Source organism: Rhineura floridana, chromosome 18 (assembly GCF_030035675.1).
Source record: "Rhineura floridana isolate rRhiFlo1 chromosome 18, rRhiFlo1.hap2, whole genome shotgun sequence".
NCBI classification, from domain to species: domain Eukaryota; kingdom Metazoa; phylum Chordata; class Lepidosauria; order Squamata; family Rhineuridae; genus Rhineura; species Rhineura floridana.
Genome location: NC_084497.1, coordinates 25,134,020 through 25,153,878, shown reverse-complemented (window position 1 = coordinate 25,153,878; position 19,859 = coordinate 25,134,020). Strand labels below are relative to the sequence as shown.

Here is a 19,859-nt window from a genome sequence, read left to right as displayed (position 1 = left end):
TGAAACTGAGGTTATCATACTTTGGACACATCATGAGAAGACCTGATTCATTAGACAAGACAATAATGCTGGGGAAAACAGAAGGGAGTAGAAAAAGAGGAAGGCCAAACAAGAGGTGGATTGATTCCATAAAGGAAGCCACAGACCTGAACTGACAAGATCTGAACAGGGTGGTTCACGGTAGATGCTCTTGGAGGTCGCTGATTCATAGGGTCGCCATAAGTCGTAACCGACTTGAAGGCACAAGAATAGCAAAGCCGCTCTTAAAAGAGGAACTGGTGTCTCTCTTCGTACTCCCCCCATTTCCATTGCGTCCTCTTAACGTTTGATATGCACTTTTTTTAAAAGGAAGGAGTGGCTCAAAAGTAAAGGCACCTATCTTTTTAATGGAATATGAGTATTTGACTTTCTTTGATATTTTTAACTCTTTTGTATTGAAAGTTGTAGCTTATGGGGTAGTCATCTCCAATATAACGATTATTTGAACCAGAGTTGAATACTGAGTCCCCTAAGATTGGGATACCACTCAATAGCTGATTAGATGTCGATTAGTACAAATGACCATCTTACCATATGGTAAATATAGAGCGGTTTGTCTGTTTCTTCAGCGTACGCTAAAGGACAGCAATATAGACGACTGTGGCTGACTTTGTCGCATCCTGTGGTGGTGGTGGTTGCCCAGCTCCTTGTTACCAACTTGCTCTGTTGCTGTGGAACAAAGTCCCATCCCTCTGTGCAGTTCTGTAACGTTGTGTTATTGCTTCCTGGTTCTTTGTGTAGGGAAGCACTCACAGTCTTAAAAGCTCATTCATACTGATAATGGTGTTTAAAAGAGGTTAATAAAATGTTTTCCCTCTCTTTGGAGGAGATCTCTTAGATAAAATGGTTGGTTTAAAAATATGGAGGTGTTGCTTTTAATTCTGTGAAGCCATCTATTAGGAGTTTTGTTCAGATTATCCGTGTGTGCTTGGATTCAATATGGTCAACTTCTTTAAACTGGGATGTGTGTTTGTGCATTCGGGCATGCATTTGCAAAATAGGGAGGACTGAAGTTGCCTTCAGATATAGGAGTACAGTTTCTTACTAAGAACCTCCTTAAGCACAAAAAAGGTAAGTGAATATTAAATACCTCATGATTATTGCAGTCATATATTTCAAAAGAAATGCCTCAAATAGGTACCATCTGAAAATCATGAAGAAGAAAGGGAAAAGACAAGCTGTTTCCCGAAAGCCATGAGAGACTAACTTGGAGAAATACTTTCCCTCTCAATCCTGCCATGGATCATTAATACAGACCAATTTACCAAGTGGGTACAATTGGGGACGCCTTTCTTTTCACCATACGCTAGAAAGCATGGTAGGAAAAATAAATCACACCAACTAATCAAGTGAAATCATGGTAAGGATCAGGCATTACTTCCTGATCCTCCTTTCGGGTTTCCCAGAGTTCTTTGGTTGCCCACTGTGAGACCTGGATACTAGACTAGATGGGCTATTGTCCTGACCCAGCAGGGCCCTTCTTACGTTCTTATAAGCTATAAAAATTATTATCATTTCTTACATTTCTGTCCTGCCCTTCTTCCCAAAGGAGCTCAGGACAACAACCAACTAAGCAGTAAAACAACACAATTAGAATTTTTAAAAAATCAAAACAATCACATGCCCTCGCAGCTAATAATTTCAAGGTTATCACAAGCAGTCTCTTTCAGCAATCAGGTGCCTGAGCAAACAGGGATATTTTTAACTTCCTCCTGAATATTATTAATGACAGACACATATCACCATGGAGGGCGTTGCACAAGTGGGAACTGTGGATGGGAAGGCCCTTTTGTGGGTCAGCCTTAAACTGGGCAGTTGGTCATCTCTATGGAGCGACTGACTGTCTGGTATTTGACAGTAACTGGGTTTGGTCAGGTATTCTATGAAGCAAAGAGACCTTGTGGGAATAGTGCTTTGCTTCTTTCAGTGAAAACATGTTGATTCTGACCTTTGTATGTTCCCTGTGCTTTGCACTGTAACTATAACATTTTAAAACCTTTGTCCTGTAATTGCCATGTGTCTGGTGCCTGTTTCATTTTTTAAAAAAATGTAATTGAGGCTATTTTTCTGGCTACCAGGATAAAAGCCAAGAAAAACTGTTCAGACTGTTAGCTGTAAATAATTTGAATTTAACTTCATTGTTCTTTAACAATTAACTAACTTTTTGTAATTGCCATAAGTTTATCTCTGTTAGTTCCGTTAATTCTTCAAACACTTGGCTACTATTTTACAATATCTGACCTGTCCACTGACTAAGGTTTTCCTTCTTTCCCTGCTGACCTTTCAAATAACTAATCCTTATCCCTATTCCATCCTAGACCTTTGTAGCTTCATAAGACTAAGAGGCTATCACCTATTTTGTTGTTGTTGTTTAAATCTGGGGGAGGGCACATTGCTATATTTTGAGGTCAGCAGGTCAGTGGGTAAAAACCCTACCTAGGCAGCCATGAACCTATATTCTGTGCACTGCAGATTATCAGTTTGGAATTTAAAATACTGATTCAGGTTTATTTTTCTTGCAGCAGTTACATATTTGGCTGCAGAAGTTGGCTTTCCATTATACTGAGAAAAAAAGTAAGTGGGAAAAGCTTTAGCGTTGAATAACATAGCACCTTGAACTTTATGTTATCTGTCATACATGGACATTACTTCTAAAAAGGGTCCCTTTGTTGCATCCCTTGTGAAGGCAACTGATCTCTGAATGCCAGGAATTGGTTTGTGCAAGGTTGTGGTCTGTAGTCCCAGATTTGCTTCAGATTTTACCTTGGCAGAGAATGTATTCTCTGTTTAATCTGTACTGCTCTTAAGCACTTGCACTGGGGCTTGTTCAAATGTTACAGTATGATGGGAGAACAGAATTCACAAGTGACTCCACTTTTCATTGCAGATGCAGAGTCTCCATGTGTTGCTGGAGCCCAGCTATCTCCTTGTAGGGGCAGTGGGGAAATGTGCAAGTTACCTTTTTGTTTTGGAATGAGGTAACATGCAGTGAAAAGCAAGCAGGACTTACTGTATATTTTCCCTTCCTGTCACAGGTTGTAACTAGCAAACAAACCTTAAAATCAGGGCCTGTGTGAGGTTGTGCTATATAAAGCATATTTTTATATTATTATTTCAGCGTATATCCCACCTATATATAGGCACCCAAGGTGGAAATAATGATATTGACATTAAGATGAAAAAAGAAGTTGATCAAAAACACTGAACAGTAGCCATGTCAAAAATAAGTAAAGGTGATCTGTAATTTTTTAAAAAAAGCTAGGCCTGTCTTAGAGTAATTTCCTAATTAAAAGCATTAATTAAATTAAAAGGATTGTTCATGTATTGGTCATCTTATGTGATTGCACAAATGTGGCAGGTATCAGCCTACGATTGGTGCTGTTGTGCTTAAACTCCATTCTCCTCTCCATTGGCCTTGTGTCTTGGAACCCTGCAAATTTGTGGCTGGGAGTCCAGAGTCTGTGAGTTCAAATCCCCACTCGTGTCTCCTGGGTGTAAAGGGCTAGCTGAAGATCACCCCACAGGGAGTGGCTCAGGGGTTACGTGCCCTGCCACCTGTGCAGCCGTGGGCAATTTGCATAGTCCCAAGGAGCCCAGTTGCCCCCCAGCTGGCAGTTGCGGACAAGGAAGGGGCTGGCTGGTGCAGCTGTGGTAAACTGGCCAGGGCCTGCTCAGCTGGGGAGGACTAGCCTCAGAGGGAGGCAGTGGTAACTACTGTAACGCGCTCTACGTGGGGCTGCCCTTGAAGACTGCTCGGAAACTTAAATTGGTACAAAGAGCTGCTGCCAGAATGTTAACTGGAGCTGGGCCCCGAGAACATACAACTCCTCTGTTATACCAGCTCCACTGGCTGCCAATTTGTTTCCGGGCACAATTCAAAGTGCTGGTTTTGACCTATAAAGCCTTATACGGCTTAGGTCCAGGTTTTCTGTTAGATCGTGTCTCCCTCTATGAACCTATCCAGACTCTAAGATCATCTGATGAGACCTTACTCACTATTCCATCTTTTCCGCAAGTTCTTCTTGCGAAAACACAGAATAGGGCTTTTTCGCTGGCTGCCCCCAGATTGTGGAACTTCCTCCCCACTGAGGTTCGTTTGGCCCCTTTGCTTTTGTCTTTTCGTGCCCAGGTGAAGACTGTTTTATTTAGACGAGCTTTTAATTGAAATTGATAAATATTTTTATTTTTTCTTGATTTTTAGTCATTTTAAATGTCTTAATCTGTATGATTGCTGTTTTAATTGTTTATGGTTCTTAATTGTAAGCCGCCCTGAGTTCTACGGAAGTAGGGCGGGGTATAAATATTATAAATAATAATAATAACAACAACAACAACAACAATAATAATAATAAACCCCCTCTGAATACCCCTTACCATGAACACCCTATTTGTAGGGTTGCCATAAGTCGGGATCGACTTGAAGGCAGTCCATTTTCCCTTCAGTAAACAATCTTGGAAAAACTGGAATTTGATGGCCACCAGCTTGGCCTTAATAGAGAATGAGACTAACTCATGGAGGATAAGGCTGTTAATGGCTGGTAGCCACAATTATTACCTTATTTCACCTCCACTGGCGAAGGTAGTATACCACTGCATGCCATTTGCTGGAAATCACAAGTAGGAGCTATTGCACTTAGGTCCTTCTTGCAGGCTTCCTAGTAGAGCATCTTGTTGGCCACTTTGAGAACAGGATGCTGGACTAGACGAGCCGTTGGCCTGATCCAGCAGGCTCTTCTTTGGTTCTTATGGAAATGGTAAATGAGTCCCTTCACCACCTGAGTGTTGCAACTGAATGTTGTTAAACAATAGCTCTGGTGCTACTTATACCCAAACATTAAAGACAAAACTCAAGTGCATGTTTCTTCTCCACAGTTGTGTTGTACAAACTTTTAAAGGAAAATGTTTTGTTATAAAATTGTAACATTGAAATTTTCAGGAGTACTCCAAGCACACATCCAGCCCATTCCAGCTTGCTCTTTGCCTTAGTTCTGCATCCCTGTTTGTTTTATCTTGTCTTCCCTATGGGGAGCCTAAGGCAACATACGTTGGGCTGTCAAGTGGTCTCCCATCTAAGCGTTGACCAGAACCAGGCACTAAGGACACAACTCAAAAACTTTAGAAGGAATACAGTGTTGTTGTACTTTCACATTCTGAAAGTGTGTAGGCCACGTATCAGTTTCAATAAGAGGATTTAAATTGGACAGCAGATTAGACAGGTTTCTGGTAATTAGATGAGCTTGCATGGAAGAGCTTTTTGTCCGTATGTTGTCCATGATACTGTCATGTTTTAAATGAGATTGGTGGTGTAATGTAGTTATAAGTAGCATATAACCTCTTCCCTTCTACCCCCATTATACTATTGAAATAGTGGCTTCAGAATAGCGGCATTGTTTTGCATACAGGGCTAGCAAAATCCCCATTGTTTTGAAGATAAAATAGGTGTTGAGGAAGGCATCTCTGTTGCAGGGACTCTGGTGTTTGGAGAGGAGGAGAAGAATGCCCTCAGTTTATATAACAATGTCCCAAATGCAGTACTTGTCTCTAATAGGGATGAATGGCAGTCGGTCACTCTTACAGGAGAAAGAAAAGGGCTTGCGCATCTGGGATTGGAGCAAAACTTTCTTTGCACTCTTAATTTACCCCAGCCATTAAGAATGATGCCATCTCTTCTCTGCTTTTTGGTCCTTTTGCTTGGCCTTGCTGTATGTGGTAGAATGTTGGGAGAGTGTTGAATGAATTATGCTTGCTGGAAACTAAGTTACAGACAAGTGAGTCCAGAAACAGAAAGCTGTACTGTATAATTCCTCTTCAGGGTTCCAATCGACCATTCCCTCCATTCCACTCTTCTCATCTCCCCCCTTTTCTGGTTTTCGTTTCAGCCGATACTCAACATTCCATGGCTGCTAAGTGGCTTCAGCCCTTGTTGGTCTGCGTGTTTGTTTGTTTTGAAGTTTGGGGTCCCTTAGGCTTCATGTGTTAAGTGTTTTTGTACTTTTGCAAACCTCTGTTCCTCCAGAGTATGTTGTATGTCCAGGCCTTTCTTTTCTTGATGGCCCACTTTTGACTCCAGTTCTGTTAGCGCTCAGTGACTAGGTTTGCTGTTCATGGGAGTGAGGCCATAAGAATATGATGAGAATACTAGCCCATTTCAACTTGCAAATCCCTTAACATTGCCTGCCTGTTACTCATGTCATCCTAATCTCATTAAGGCAGATAGTGATTATTAGTTAAATGTGTAATTTGCTTTAAACACCCTTGGGTAAAGAGAATCTGGGACTGAAAGAATGTATGCAGAAAGTGAATCTCAAATTACAGTGTTGGGGCAGTAGAGTAATAATTCCCCTCCGGCAAGGGCAAGCAGTCTCCTTGTGCCTCGTAAGGCCTTGTAAGATGATACAATAACATCTCAGCACTGCTCTTGATCTAGAACATGAGGAATGTGGTCCTACAGCAGCTACTTCTCTTGGACGTAAAGTACCAGAAAAGCTAGCAGCAACGAATAGGAAGGAACTGATAATTGTATTTGCCCTAGTAGTATATTATGTTTTGCTGGGACCACATGCTAATTAAGATTGCCTCACAAATCGATACCCAGTGACTCCTAAACAGTGGAACTCCATCAGTCGCACCCAGTCACAAGTGGCAGGATTTCTGACAGACTTTCCTCCAAAGAGATCAGAATGGTGATGGGTGTTAAAAGGACAGCATGGTGGTTTCAGCTGGATTTGAGTAGCTTAGCTCAGCAAATAGATTGTTAAGGCTTAACAATGACACTGCTACCAGGAGGCAGACAGTTCAGACCTGTTCCCATGTGGAAATTGTACCAATAGCTTCTGAAATTAATAGGACTGGAGGTTTACAAGCTCTGTGTCCTGTAAGTATTTTTAGGGAGTTTCTGAGAATGTATTGTTAATACTTGGGAGACTAGAATGATAATTAGAAGGTGGTAGTTCTTGAGGCCTAAGCAGAATTTTGTCAGAGAGAGAGAGAGAGAGAGAGAGAATAAAAGGGTGAATGTTGGTAAACTCAGAATTATTATCTTAATTACAAGTGCTGCTTAGATCAGTCAGTTCACTTGTTCAGGGTTTAGTTTAGTTTTTTAATGTAGCTTGCTATTCAAGTGTGGCTATTGTCCCAACCCTCTCCCCCATACACAGCATGGGGAACAGGGAAGTCCTATAAGAAGAGAAGGTGGCAATTTTAAAAGATCTCACAGTGGCCAACTAGGTGCCAAGCAGGACCTGAGCACAACAGCACTCTCCCTTTCTGTGGTTTCCAGCAACTGGTATTCAGAAGCACACCACTCTGACAAGGGAGGAAGAACTTAGCCGTAAGAGGTAGTAGCCGTTCATAACTTTATCTTCCATTATGAGCCTGGCTCTGGAGTGGTGGGGATAAAACAGTGAGTTGGCTAATTGGGAACTAGAATGTGAGGTTGTGGTAGGTAGATGATAAGGCTAATGAGATTTTAATGTTTTAATGTATTTGTATGCTTTTTCTGTACGTCTCTTAGAGTGACTGGACAACCAGCCAGATGAGCGACTAACAAATCTAATAAATAAAAGTAAATAAATAAATAAGGCAGAAAGAACTTGAAATGTGCTTGGGTAGGGAAGAATTAGCAGCAGCGGAGATGGTGGGAACAACAACTCAGCCCCTATGTGCATTGAAGGGTTAAGAAAGAAACCATAGTCATTTCACTATTTAGTAGAGAAGCTAACCTTCTGATGCTCTTAGAAGTCTTCCTTGAACCTTATTTTTGATCATTCCTATGATTGGCAAGGTTATGTCGCACCTCTGCTCCAGGAGTTGATAGATAAGGTAACTCCCGCGTGCAACAAAAAATATGAAAAACTGCCAGTGCAATACTTGGTGTTAAGTGACAGTGTCACTCTGTTTTCTTTTACTGGTTAAAAAAAATGGAAGAGCCCAACTCTTTGGGAGTCCCTCTTTATGTGTGTGAGAGAGGTGTTCATATTCTACCATTAATACTTGGGAAATATTAGGTATGGAGATCTGCTACTATTTTGCTATGATGATTGCATGCTAACAGACATACCCAAAGATTTTTCCATAAAAAGTGTTTTCATTTAAAAACCTAGACACTACCAAGTGATTTCTCCTGTGATTTGAGGTTAAATGCAGTCAAAAACGTCTGCCCATACTGCCTGCAAAAGGGGACAGTTAAAAAAAAAAAAAAGCAAACATGTCTCCTCTGCTGCTAAAACTATTCCAGGACCTAAGTTGCGTTGCCTTGGAATTTGAATTTTTTGTGGTGTTGGAGGAGATCTTTACAGATACCATGGACCACAAAAAAGACAAATAATTGGGTGTTAGAACAAATTATACTAGGACTATCATTAGAAGCTAAAATGATGAAACTGAGATTATCCTACTTTGGAAACATAATGAGAAGGCATGATTCACCAGAAAAGACCATAATGGTGGGAAAAACAGAAGGGAGCAGAAAAAGAGGAAGATCAAACAAGAGATGGATTGATTCCATAAAGGAGGCCACAGACCTGAACTTACAAGATCTGAACAGGGTGGTCTATAACAGATGCTATTGGAGGTTGCTGATTCATAGGGTCGCCATAATCGACTTGAAGGCATATAACAATGTAAATGGGATTTCTGCCCACAACATTACTAATGTACTTCAATATAGATCTTGTTCTTCCCTTCTCTGTCATATGGTGTGATGAGTTTGAATCACAGGTTTGCTACCAGACCGTACCTACTTCTGGCAGTAAGACTCTCACCCCACGTTGCACTGGCACAGTTTGTGAGAGAATACAGTGCACTACTACACTTAAATGTTCTTTGTCAGAAAGATATAAGAATTAATTTCATAGTCTTCAGTGTGTTGTAAACCCTTAAAGATGGAGGGTAGAAATAACTTAGATATATCCTAATTTCCAGATACCCAAAGTTCCAGTTTCCATGCTTTGCTGAAAGCAAACTTAGATAAACTGTTTCTGCTACAACCAAAGGGCAGAGCACAAATTCATGCTACATAGCAAAACAGTGCTTTTTATCTGTACTTGCTTTAGACATTGAACTGAGACTTCTTATTTGATCAAGATTTTTTTAAATGGCAGTGCATTTTAATAATAAATACCACTACAAATGAAACGCTAGTACAAGGATTGGCTTTTGATACTGTCCTGCTTGAGCTTACTCCTTCTGTCAATTTGTGCAACAGCAAGACAGTAATAACCAAAAGTGGTTAGAACCAGTCCTTAGCAATGAGTTAAGCTGGGACAGGAATACACATGTGCCACAGTTCCACAAGGGTGCAGGAAATTTGCAGAATGTGTTGGATGCAGAAATGGGCTTCTAGGGGACTACAACTTTGAGCTTATTTTTCTTAAAGCAGGTTTCTGGACATTATTGCTACAAATATATTTTTAAACAGCCTTCGCTAACCTGGGGGCTTCCTGGTTGTTTTAGACTAAAAACTTCCATCAGCCCTACTCAGCATGGCCGATGGTTACGGGTGATGAAAGTTGTGATCCAGAATTACTGAGGGGGATCAGGTTGGGGAAGGCTGACATAGAGAATGTGTGAGGGCAAGTCTTTTGAAATCTCAGACTCAGAGGAATTGCAGAATGTTTCCAACGGAGAATGGTTTAGCTTAACTCTCATGCGTAGCCGTTTGCCCTGCCCCATGAGTAGGAAAATCAGAATAAATTATGCAAAATAATGGGGAGCATGCAGATTTGCTCAGTTTACAGAGACTGTAGGACTCTGCTTTACTTAGCACAGAATTTGGATACACTCCACCCTGGCTATGACCTAAACATTATGTAAGCAGATTTGAAATAATGTAGACTGAGGCTGCAATCCTCTGTGCATTTATTTGGGCTTACTTCTGAGTAAACATGCATATGACTGCACTAGAAGGGTGCTTAAGTTCAGTTGACCTCATCTTGTTTTATTTTTATTTTTCCCCCCAGATTCTTGAGCATCTGAGAGGTGTCATAGAAGCACACCTTTAGCGCGGGAAGATGAGTGAACTTGACCAGCTACGCCAGGAGGCGGAGCAACTGAAAAACCAAATCAGAGTATGTATTTTAGATCAAATATCTTTCCTGTTTCGCTTGTTCTGGATGTTTGAGTCAAATATAACAACAAAAGAAATAAAAACAGCACTTTAAAACAGTTGTTCATGGCGGTAGATTTTCAATGCCTGTTCTGTCGCCATTTGGCATTTGCTACGTACGCTGACTGACCCATTTTAAGCTGCTGTTTTACTGTATTACAGTATGGTGCAAATTTCCAAACTTGTTTGCTGGGCCTCTGTGGAGGAAGAAAAGCATGTGACATGCACAGTGATTTACAGTCTTGAGACTTGTAGCCTAATACTTGTGTAATCTGGCTTTGTTGCATGTGAAAGAGGAGCAAGGACGGCATAAAACCGTCCTGACAAAAGCCGCTTTGCACCTTCTAAAAATAATAGAAACCTGCAGCCAAAAAACTGGTTGGTCCTAATTGATTCATAAAATCCAGGGGGGCCCTTTCTTGACCCTTTTGGGGTTCCAGGTGAGAATCATGCAGGGATCATAGAAGCTACAGTGGGCAGAAGTTCCCTGCCAGGGTTGAGACTCTCCTTAGCAACTTTGCACCGTCTTGACTTCCTTCCTTGCCTGCCCACTTCCTTCCTGCCAATGATGCATAGGCCCTTCTGCCACTAGGCCCTATTCGTTGTTTTGCCTTAGTCCTTTCTTTTCTCTTAACTTCTCCTTTCTTCACCTTCATCTTTGCTTAGGTCCTGCATTTCAGGCCATTGCCTACTTCCCTTAGCCACACAATTTATTGACCAATCTCCCAACCACTCTCGTATCCTCTTTCCCTGCCTTCTGATGTTTGTTGTGAACTGCCTTACCCACCCCTGTTCCCTTGCCTCAGTCCCCATTCTTACCTTTCTCTTGGCGCCTGATTCTTCCTTCAGGTTCCTTGCCTGGTCTGCATCCATCTTTCAGCCACCTGGACTCCCTGCCCTTAGCTCTGCTATGTCTCATGACCCCTTCCCAATCCTCAGCCACCCCTGTGTGAAGCTTTAATTCCAGCCAAATTGAGAATATTTGCTTCAGTTACAGAATCTGGACTGCAAACTGCTCTCCGTAAGCAACTGAACATCTCAGGCCATCACACCAGCTCAGCCAATCAGGATCAAAACAGCTTAGCTGCCACATCCCCAGTACTTTATAGATAATGGTGTTGTACACTTCTGTCTCAAAATTCACAGAAATCTGATTTGGAAAATGTAACATGTGCATGTATTTCAGAAAGGAAGTGTTGGCCTGTTACTACATAAAGTATTTCTTTCTGCAGTATAGCAGCTATGAGACTGAGCTGTATATTGGAATCCCCAGGCTCAGTTCTCGTCTCTGCCATCAGCTTAGGCAAGGGCTTTCCCTCTGTCTCTATGCCTTATTTCTGCAATACACTGGCTGATCTTAACATGGTGGTTGTAAGGATTACTGATGTAATATATGTGGAAGCCCTTCCATTGTAAAGTGCTATACAAATGTTCTCTCTGGACAAATAACTATTACATTGGAAAAGTTGATGATAGTAGAAAAAGAATTTAGTTATCTTTTTCCTTCTCCTTGCAAATCCTGTGTTTTTTGTTTTGCGTTTTATTCCATCGTAACCAGTCACTGCCTCTCAGCCTCATGAAAACCCTATTCATAGGATCACCATAAGTCGGAATCGACTCGAAGGCAGTACATACATACACAATAATTTCCGTATGCTATATGTATTCTGTGGAGGGTAGTAATATTAATTGGAATAAGCCCTCCACATGAGGCAAATTTTGATGTGAGCCTACAGGTTGCATGTCTTCTCATATAAATGGTTGAGGGGTGTGTGCTTATTACCTTTCCCATGTCAGTTTCATCCATTTGGAGGCACCATTTAAATATAAACAACTTTTCATTTCTTTTTTTTTTTTCAATAATTTTTATTCAAATTTTCATAAAACATACAAAACAAAATCATAAAACATTCGAAGACAAAAAACAAAATCAAAAATAGTTAAACAAAAAGAAAAAAAAAAAGAAAAAAAAAACAAAAATAAAAAATAAAGAGTAAAATATTGACTTCCCATTTGTCAAAGATCAAATCAGTTATAAGTCTATAATATATAGCAATCCTGTCTCTTAAGTCATATTATAAAATCACTTTCCTCCAGTAGTTATCTTACTTAATCATCAAATCTCATAAACATTACTTTATTCTTTCCACAAAAAGTCAAAGAGAGATTTCAATTCTTTAAGAAATATATCTATCAATTTTTTTTCCAGATAAGCATATCGATTAATCCATCTCATTACTAATTATGATAATCTTATTGTCATAACCATAGTCAAAATAAACATTTCAATTAATCCATCACATCAGAATCTGTTAGGTTCAGTAATTTCAGTAGCCATTGTTCTATTATCTCTATTAGTTCCATTTTCCATCTTCCATCTTCAGTAGTCTTGTTAAGTCCAGTAATTTCAATATCCAATCTTCCATTATCAGTATTCCATAATAATCTTGCTGTCAAAGCCATAGTCATATAGTAAGAGTCTGATGGGAATTACCTCTATCCCAAATATTTTCTTGCCATCCATTCTGAATAGGTTGCTGAAATACTGCTGTAAAATCATATCTCTGTTCTTTTTTTCAAAACACACTGGGTCATCTCTTAAAAGTTTTTCCATTGTCACATGGCTGCAGTTAATTCCATAGATTTTCTCTATATTGGGCTCCATCACATCATTCCAGTCCAGAAGATAATCCATGCCATTGATAACTTTATCTCTAGAATCTTCATTAATTTCTTCAGAGATAACATTGAGTTCCAAACAATAGATTTTATTTCTAAAGTCCATAGACTCCAAATCTTGTTCCTGTTCCACGTTTGTTCCAATCTCCGGGATCTCCTCTCTCACAGGGACCCCTATTCCAGTCTCCAGGGTCTCCTCTCTCACAGGGACCCCTGTTCCAATCTCCGGGGTCTCCTCTCTCACAGGGACCCCTTCCAGGGTCACCTCTCTCACAGGGACCCTTATATCTTTAATCTCCTGCTTCATTTTACTCAATTCAATTTTCGTTATCTCAATCTCATCCATTATTTTCTGAAACATAGTTATTTCCAGATTCTCAGCCACTTTCTTAATTGCCATTTTAAAAGAAAAATATAGGAAAACCACTTCTTATTTCAGCAACAATTGGGTTAATACTCCAAACTTGGTGACATCACAGTATAAACAGAGCAGACAGCCTTATCTCCCCAATAGTTAAGTAAACAAAATGCAGTTCCCAGGATCGAAACAATTAATGGCAATCGTCAAGAAACAGATTCGTCAAAATAAAATAGACCAAAAAGAGAGTAGTCTCAAAACAGTATAATATTTTTCAAAATAAAAATCTGGAATAGAAATCCCTCTTCTGTGTGTATCTTTAGAATGCAAATCCAGGACAGCTTTTTGCAACAAAAACAGAGATAAGCTATTAATTAGTGCGTAGCAGAGAGAAGTTACGGCTCCCCAGTGAGATGTCAAAAACCGATCAATCTGGCAAATCTCTTTTAAACAGCAACAATTTAAGTCAAGTAAAAGAAAAATATAGAAAGAAGGGTGCTTGCCTGTTAATGCGTTCTCTCTTAGAAGATAAGATGAACGTTCGCTTTAACAGATAGAGCTTGCTGTTGAAAATCCGTCCCACCTTCGTCGGCTGGACCTCGTCCCATAAATTAATGAGATCTGGTCGTCCCAACAAAAATAGGCTTTGAGGTTAATCTCTTCGTTTCTCCCTACCCGGGAGAAGTTTAATCAGTCAAAAAAAAAGAAAAAACTGACTGATATATCTGAATAAGCTTCTTTTGAGGCAGGAGCCCGTCTCAAAAGCAGGCACAGGCTAAGTCACCCTTCCCGGAAGTCAAACAACTTTTCATTTCTGACTTCAATAAGGCCTTAAGAGTTGATCTTTTTACGGATGCCTTAAGACAACTTTGGTGATTTAATTCAGTATCTCATATGCATCTTCTGCGGTTTTGTTGTTTTTATTTCTCTCTGTATGTTGCTATCTCAGGCTTTGCCCTGAAAAGTGATTGATACAGTAAATAAGCCCTCCAGAACTTTGGATTAAAGCTTATTGTTTTCAGTCAAGCACAACATAACGTTCTTCAGTGTAAAGAAGTTTGATTTCTTTCCTTCTAGTTAAAGCTTGTGCAAACAATAAAACCAGGTCATCCTGTTAAACTGGCACAAAAATTGTAGGTCACATAGAACATTGTATACCTAAGTTTGTGTTGTCTGCCTGGTATGTGCAGTTTCGCTTTTCTGAAATACGCTACTGCTGTACATTTTAAAAAAATAATTTTGTACAGGTGTGTTACAAAATGAGACTATTGGCAGCCACAATAGTATAAATTAATTAGAACATCTGACCTAGCTAGACTCTGTGTAAACAAAAGTAGTCGGGTTTCATAAAACTGGATTTAAACTCTTGAAGCTAGTTCTGGTGAACAAGAAATTAACCGAGAGAAGCATGAGTAAGCCGCACTTAAGATTAGTATGTTGACCCCACCACTGAGGAGGGGAGCATAAGAGAGATGGCACCACAAGACTTCTTAAACCTACTTTTTGTTTGTATGTGGGTACACATACGGGTTTAAAACTGTGCTTGAGCCAGTTTATTTCATTTTGTTTACTTTTTTACCCTACTTCCTCATGAAGGTTTGAGTTACATAGAATTTATTTCTCTGACAAGTGATTAAGAGCAGAACATGGCTTACCTGTTTATGAAATCCTATTATGAGATGTGCTGTGCCTGTTTGTGCTTTTAAGGTTAGCCCCAGCAGATTACCAGAGCACTGAAATAGGTTCCTGCCAGTACAGTAGGGCTCCGCTTACCGGCGCTCCGCTTACCCGTGCTCCGCTTACCCGTGCTCCGCTTACCGGCGCTCCGCTTACCCGTGCTCCGCTTACCGGCGCTCCGCTTACCCGTGCTCCGCTTACCGGCGCTCCGCTTACCCGTGCTCCGCTTACCGGCGCTCCGCTTACCCGTGCTCCGCTTACCGGCGCTCCGCTTACCCGTGCTCCGCTTACCGGCGCTCCGCTTACCCGTGCTCCGCTTACCGGCGCTCCGCTTACCCGTGCTCCGCTTACCGGCGCTCCGCTTACCCGTGCTCCGCTTACCGGCGCTCCGCTTACCCGTGCTCCGCTTACCGGCGCTCCGCTTACCGGCGCTCCGCTTACCGGCGCTCCGCTTACCGGCGCTCCGCTTACCCGTGCTCCGCTTACCGGCGCTCCGCTTACCCGCGCTCCGCTTACCCGCGCTCCGCTTACCGGCGCTCCGCTTACCGGCGCTCCGCTTACCGGCGCTCCGCTTACCGGCGCTCCGCTTACCCGCGCTCCGCTTACCCGCGCTCCGCTTACCCGCGCTCCGCTTACCCGCGCTCCGCTTACCCGCGCTCCGCTTACCCGCGCTCCGCTTACCCGCGCTCCGCTTACCGGCGCTCCGCTTACCGGCGCTCCGCTTACCGGCGCTCCGCTTACCGGCGCTCCGCTTACCGGCGCTCCGCTTACCCGTGCTCCGCTTACCGGCGCTCCGCTTACCCGTGCTCCGCTTACCGGCGCTCCGCTTACCCGTGCTCCGCTTACCGGCGCTCCGCTTACCCGTGCTCCGCTTACCCGTGCTCCGCTTACCCGTGCTCCGCTTACCCGTGCTCCGCTTACCGGCGCTCCGCTTACCCGTGCTCCGCTTACCCGTGCTCCGCTTACCGGCGCTCCGCTTACCGGCGCTCCGCTTACCCGTGCTCCGCTTACCGGCGCTCCGCTTACCCGTGCTCCGCTTACCGGCGCTCCGCTTACCCGTGCTCCGCTTACCGGCGCTCCGCTTACCCGTGCTCCGCTTACCGGCGCTCCGCTTACCCGTGCTCCGCTTACCGGCGCTCCGCTTACCCGTGCTTCGCTTACCGGCATTCTGCTAATGCGGCGGCTTTCCTGCCCTCTTTAAAAGCCAATTTTGCCACTTTTGTGGCATTTTCGCGTGATGCGCCCCATTAAAGTACATGGGGTTCCGCCTTACGGCGATGTTCGCTTTACGGCAGGGGTCCGGAACAGAACCTGCCGTATAAGCGGGGCCCTACTGTATATGGGCAGGAGGGTCTATCAGTTTGCACAAAGACATAACCGCTTCCGTGTTTTTGCTATCAGAAGAAGTTGGGTAAATTAGGCAGGAAGTCTTCATGTTTTTCTTGCCTAATTTGGAGCTATGTTCAGAGAAAGTAATAAAGGAGCAATAGAATTCATGGGGTTCTGGACAGTTCATGGTAGGAATGAAGAGCTGAGGGTATGAATTAGTATCTTAGAAGTTGCCAAGATTTTGAACACGGACCTCCCATCTGTGAATGCAACAGCCTGTCTGTGGAATAACACTGGCTACAAATTGCCCATCCTTGAGATCCTTTGATTATCATTATTACAACTTTTTTCATGTTGCTTGTAATCTGCATTGATGGGGTTTTTAAATTGCCACTTCAGCCCTTAATGAAGATGTTTATTAGAACCATTTTCTTAATAAAACATGAGCTTAGACTTTCCGTATATTCTCGGAAACCAGCCTGCATAACCATCCCTCCCCCACACCCTTCCCGAGCTAAATAAAAATAGCTTAACGTAAAATTTATCTGTAAACGACTATTGTGGGACGTCTCACAAATTATCTAGCCACTGTATACATAGCTAGTTGGAAGAAATTAATATCCATGTCTTTCTGCCTTCATTAATTCTAAATTTCTTTAAACAATAATGAAAGGTTTTGGCTTCAGTAAGGAGACTTTCTGCATAGCTTGAGGTATATTGAGGAGAAGGTGCAGCATAGGAGAGGTTTCTGAGGCTCGTTGGCAACTCCTTTTTTTTGAATTGGGAGGAATTATCTAACCTAACGGTACGCACACGTTTGTGTCTTATGCAAACCCCATTGAACTTCGGAATGTGTGCAAGGGCATACTTCTTGGTGCATGGGAAGCTCGCCATGGATTGAGTTTGTTGTCTCTGCAGTCCCCACTTGTTAATTCCATTTCCTAACTGGCAGTCTCTTCCTCTGCTGTTTATGCTACATGCGTCCCCACATGCCCCTGATTAAATCCGGCACTCAAACAATTCCCTGTGTCACACACAATATGAGAATGACATTAAAACTGAAAGGCATTAATATCTAAAGAGATAATAAATGTAACAGTCGCCCAAACTACCATGGCTAATTTGTTACCCTTTGTCTCTCCGCCCCTTCTCAAATTATATTTGTTGATGTGAAACCTGGCATTGGCTGACAAGGCGCCTGCAACGCAGTGATGGTTTTGGTCTTTTTTAAAAATTATTTTGGGAATCGTTATGGTAGATCTGAAATGGAGGAATACTGCCCTGTTCAAGCTATTGGCTTAAATCTGTTTCTTTTATCCACTTCTTCCAAATCTTGCTCAGCATGCTGAGGGCTGTGTTAGATTACACAACTTTTTTGCATTTTAAGCATTATGGTCACATTTGTGCTGTGTTTTAGATGTGTATCTCTTGCCATGGGGTTGGAGCACACTTCTCTGATTGGCTTCCTACATTTTACTCCTGTCTACCCAGCTGCAGCAGAGGGGAGAGGTGCGGGCGGCGGGAAGGGTGTCACTTTATTATCTTGGCTGTGAAATCAGATGCCAGGAAGCGTCTTCCTTCCCCATAACTGTGTCCATTCTAAGTAACTTTTTTAAAAAAAATGATGCCTGGCTTCCCCTATTTTCCTCTTGTGTTTTGTCTGTTAGATTGTAAGCCTGCAGGCAGGGCCTTTCTTTTTCTTCGATCTTTGTACAGTGTTTTGTAAATTTTAGGCACTTCATAAACAATCACGATGATAAATATGTATTTAAAAAAGTTTCTACTTGATATTTGCATGTATCTTGAGTTGCGTCTGTGGTGGTGGATGTAGGGAAAGAAAATAAGATTCAAAGCAACTGGCCTTGGGAGGAAAACACACTATCTTGACCTCAATGCTCTTGTCTGTAAATAAATTGATGAGGAAGCTCCTGCTTTACAGGATTGTTGTAAGGATAAATGTGATGTCAGGCGTTTTCCAAAATAGCTGTAGCTCTGTCGGAAAGGGCACGCTCTCCCTGCACTGCCACCCCCTGAAAATCCCTCCCCTGATGTGTCCCCCAGGCTTAGGAAAATAAGTCCCATTCCTGGAAATGGGGAGGAGAGCCTGGCTGGGAGTCCAGAGTCTGTGAGTTCCAATCCCCGCTCGTGTCTCCTGGGTGCCAAGGGCCAGCTAAAGATCACCCCACAGGGAGTGGCTCAGGGGTGACGTGCCCTGCCACTTGTGCAGCTGTGGGCAAGCTGCAGAGTCCCAAGGAGCCCAGTTGTCCCCCAGCGGGCCGTTGTGGACAAGGGAGGGGCTGGCTTGTGCAGCGGTGGCAAGCTGAGCAGGCCCAGGCCAGCTGGGGAGGACTAGCCTCAGAGGGAGGCAATGGGAAACCCCCTCTGAATGTCGCTTACCATGACTACCCTTTTCATAGGGTTGCCATAAGTCGGGATCGACTTGAAGGCAGTCAATTTTTTCCTGCAAATGCTGCCTTGTTTAAAGCCTAATTGTTTGAGGAGGGAGGGAAAGGGAGATAAGGGGAAGGGAGGTTTAAATGGCTGTGAGTGAATGGGGGCTGGAGTGTGAATGTATGAAAGAATACAGATACGTTTTATTGTTTTATTGTTTTAACATTTTATAGTGCTGGTCATTGACCGTAATAAATGATTGATTGATTGAAAGGGGGGGTATGTGGCTTTCGGAAAGCCCGCTACCAGCATGCAATCCCCAGAAGGTTACTCATAAGATAATGCTCAGGCTGAAAAAAGTTGTCAACCCCTGCTGTAAAGCTTCCTGACTTTGTTCTTCGTGTATTGATGGAAACATTGCTTGCAGCCCGACCCTTTTGTCAAGTTAAGACAGGCTACTGGATTTAAATCTATTTAGCTCCATTGAAGTCAGTGATGGAATTCTCCAGTGGCTGTGATTGGCTACTTACAGAAACAAGATAAAGTTTGGGGGGCTGATTAAATGCGTAATATTTATATAAACACGAGCAATACAGCTTTATGTACTCTACTGGTTTGGGTCTGTGCCCAGAGAAAGGAGTTTCACAAAAAGATTATCCTTCTTCGCTTTTGTAAGATCTTAATGTCTGTTTTGTCATCCATAATTCTACTTCCACAGTTAAAGCTGCTTGGTAAAATTAGCTGAGAGACAGATGCTCATACCTAAATTTGCTGTAATTTCCTTTTTCAATTCCTTGTGGATTATAAGCTTCACCTTTGAGTTGCACTTACTGCTTGTTGGCTCAGATGTGTGGGCATGTTTCTCTTGCTAATTTTGGTTGTTCGTAGGCAGGGATCTGCCCAGCTTCTGTATTCTGTTTTCCAGCACTTTTGTGATAGTAGTTTTATGTCAAGTGTATCAGTGAGCATATCCCATCTTTCTAACATGGTCTCTTAATTCTCCCTTTTTGCAGGATGCTAGGAAAGCATGTGCTGATGCTACATTGGCCCAGGTAGGTGTTAGCTCATTGAACATCTAATCAAAAGCATCTTAGTGGTATCAGACGTTTTCAAAAATACTAAAATGCTTATATGAAGATTATAACTGAGTATTTTAACTAGTTTAGAAGGAACATGTTCTTTGAAGAGTTGCTGTAAGATCACTGTTTGGATTTTCTTGGCAACAGATGCTGTGCTTACCACGAGAATAAAGGTTCCTTAAATTCTCATCGATTTCTGACT

At 42.3% G+C, this 19,859-nt stretch overlaps 1 protein-coding gene across 7 annotated transcripts in view; it reads left to right on the top strand.

Moving 5' to 3' along the window:
• Nucleotides 1-19,859, top strand: part of GNB1 (G protein subunit beta 1) — a 109,719-nt gene that overhangs the window by 64,105 nt on the left and 25,755 nt on the right. For 2 of the 7 annotated variants that reach the window (XM_061601990.1, XM_061601988.1), the window contains exons 2-4: nucleotides 2,562-2,613; nucleotides 9,999-10,106; nucleotides 19,592-19,630. In XM_061601990.1, the coding sequence (XP_061457974.1) occupies nucleotides 10,050-10,106; nucleotides 19,592-19,630 (96 nt within the window). In that variant the 5' untranslated portion in view covers nucleotides 2,562-2,613; nucleotides 9,999-10,049. Of the gene's footprint in view, nucleotides 1-2,561; nucleotides 2,614-2,996; nucleotides 3,018-9,998; nucleotides 10,107-19,591; nucleotides 19,631-19,859 lie in introns of those variants that run through there. The other 5 variants (XM_061601992.1, XM_061601989.1, XM_061601987.1 and 2 more) reach the window with 3 other exon arrangements.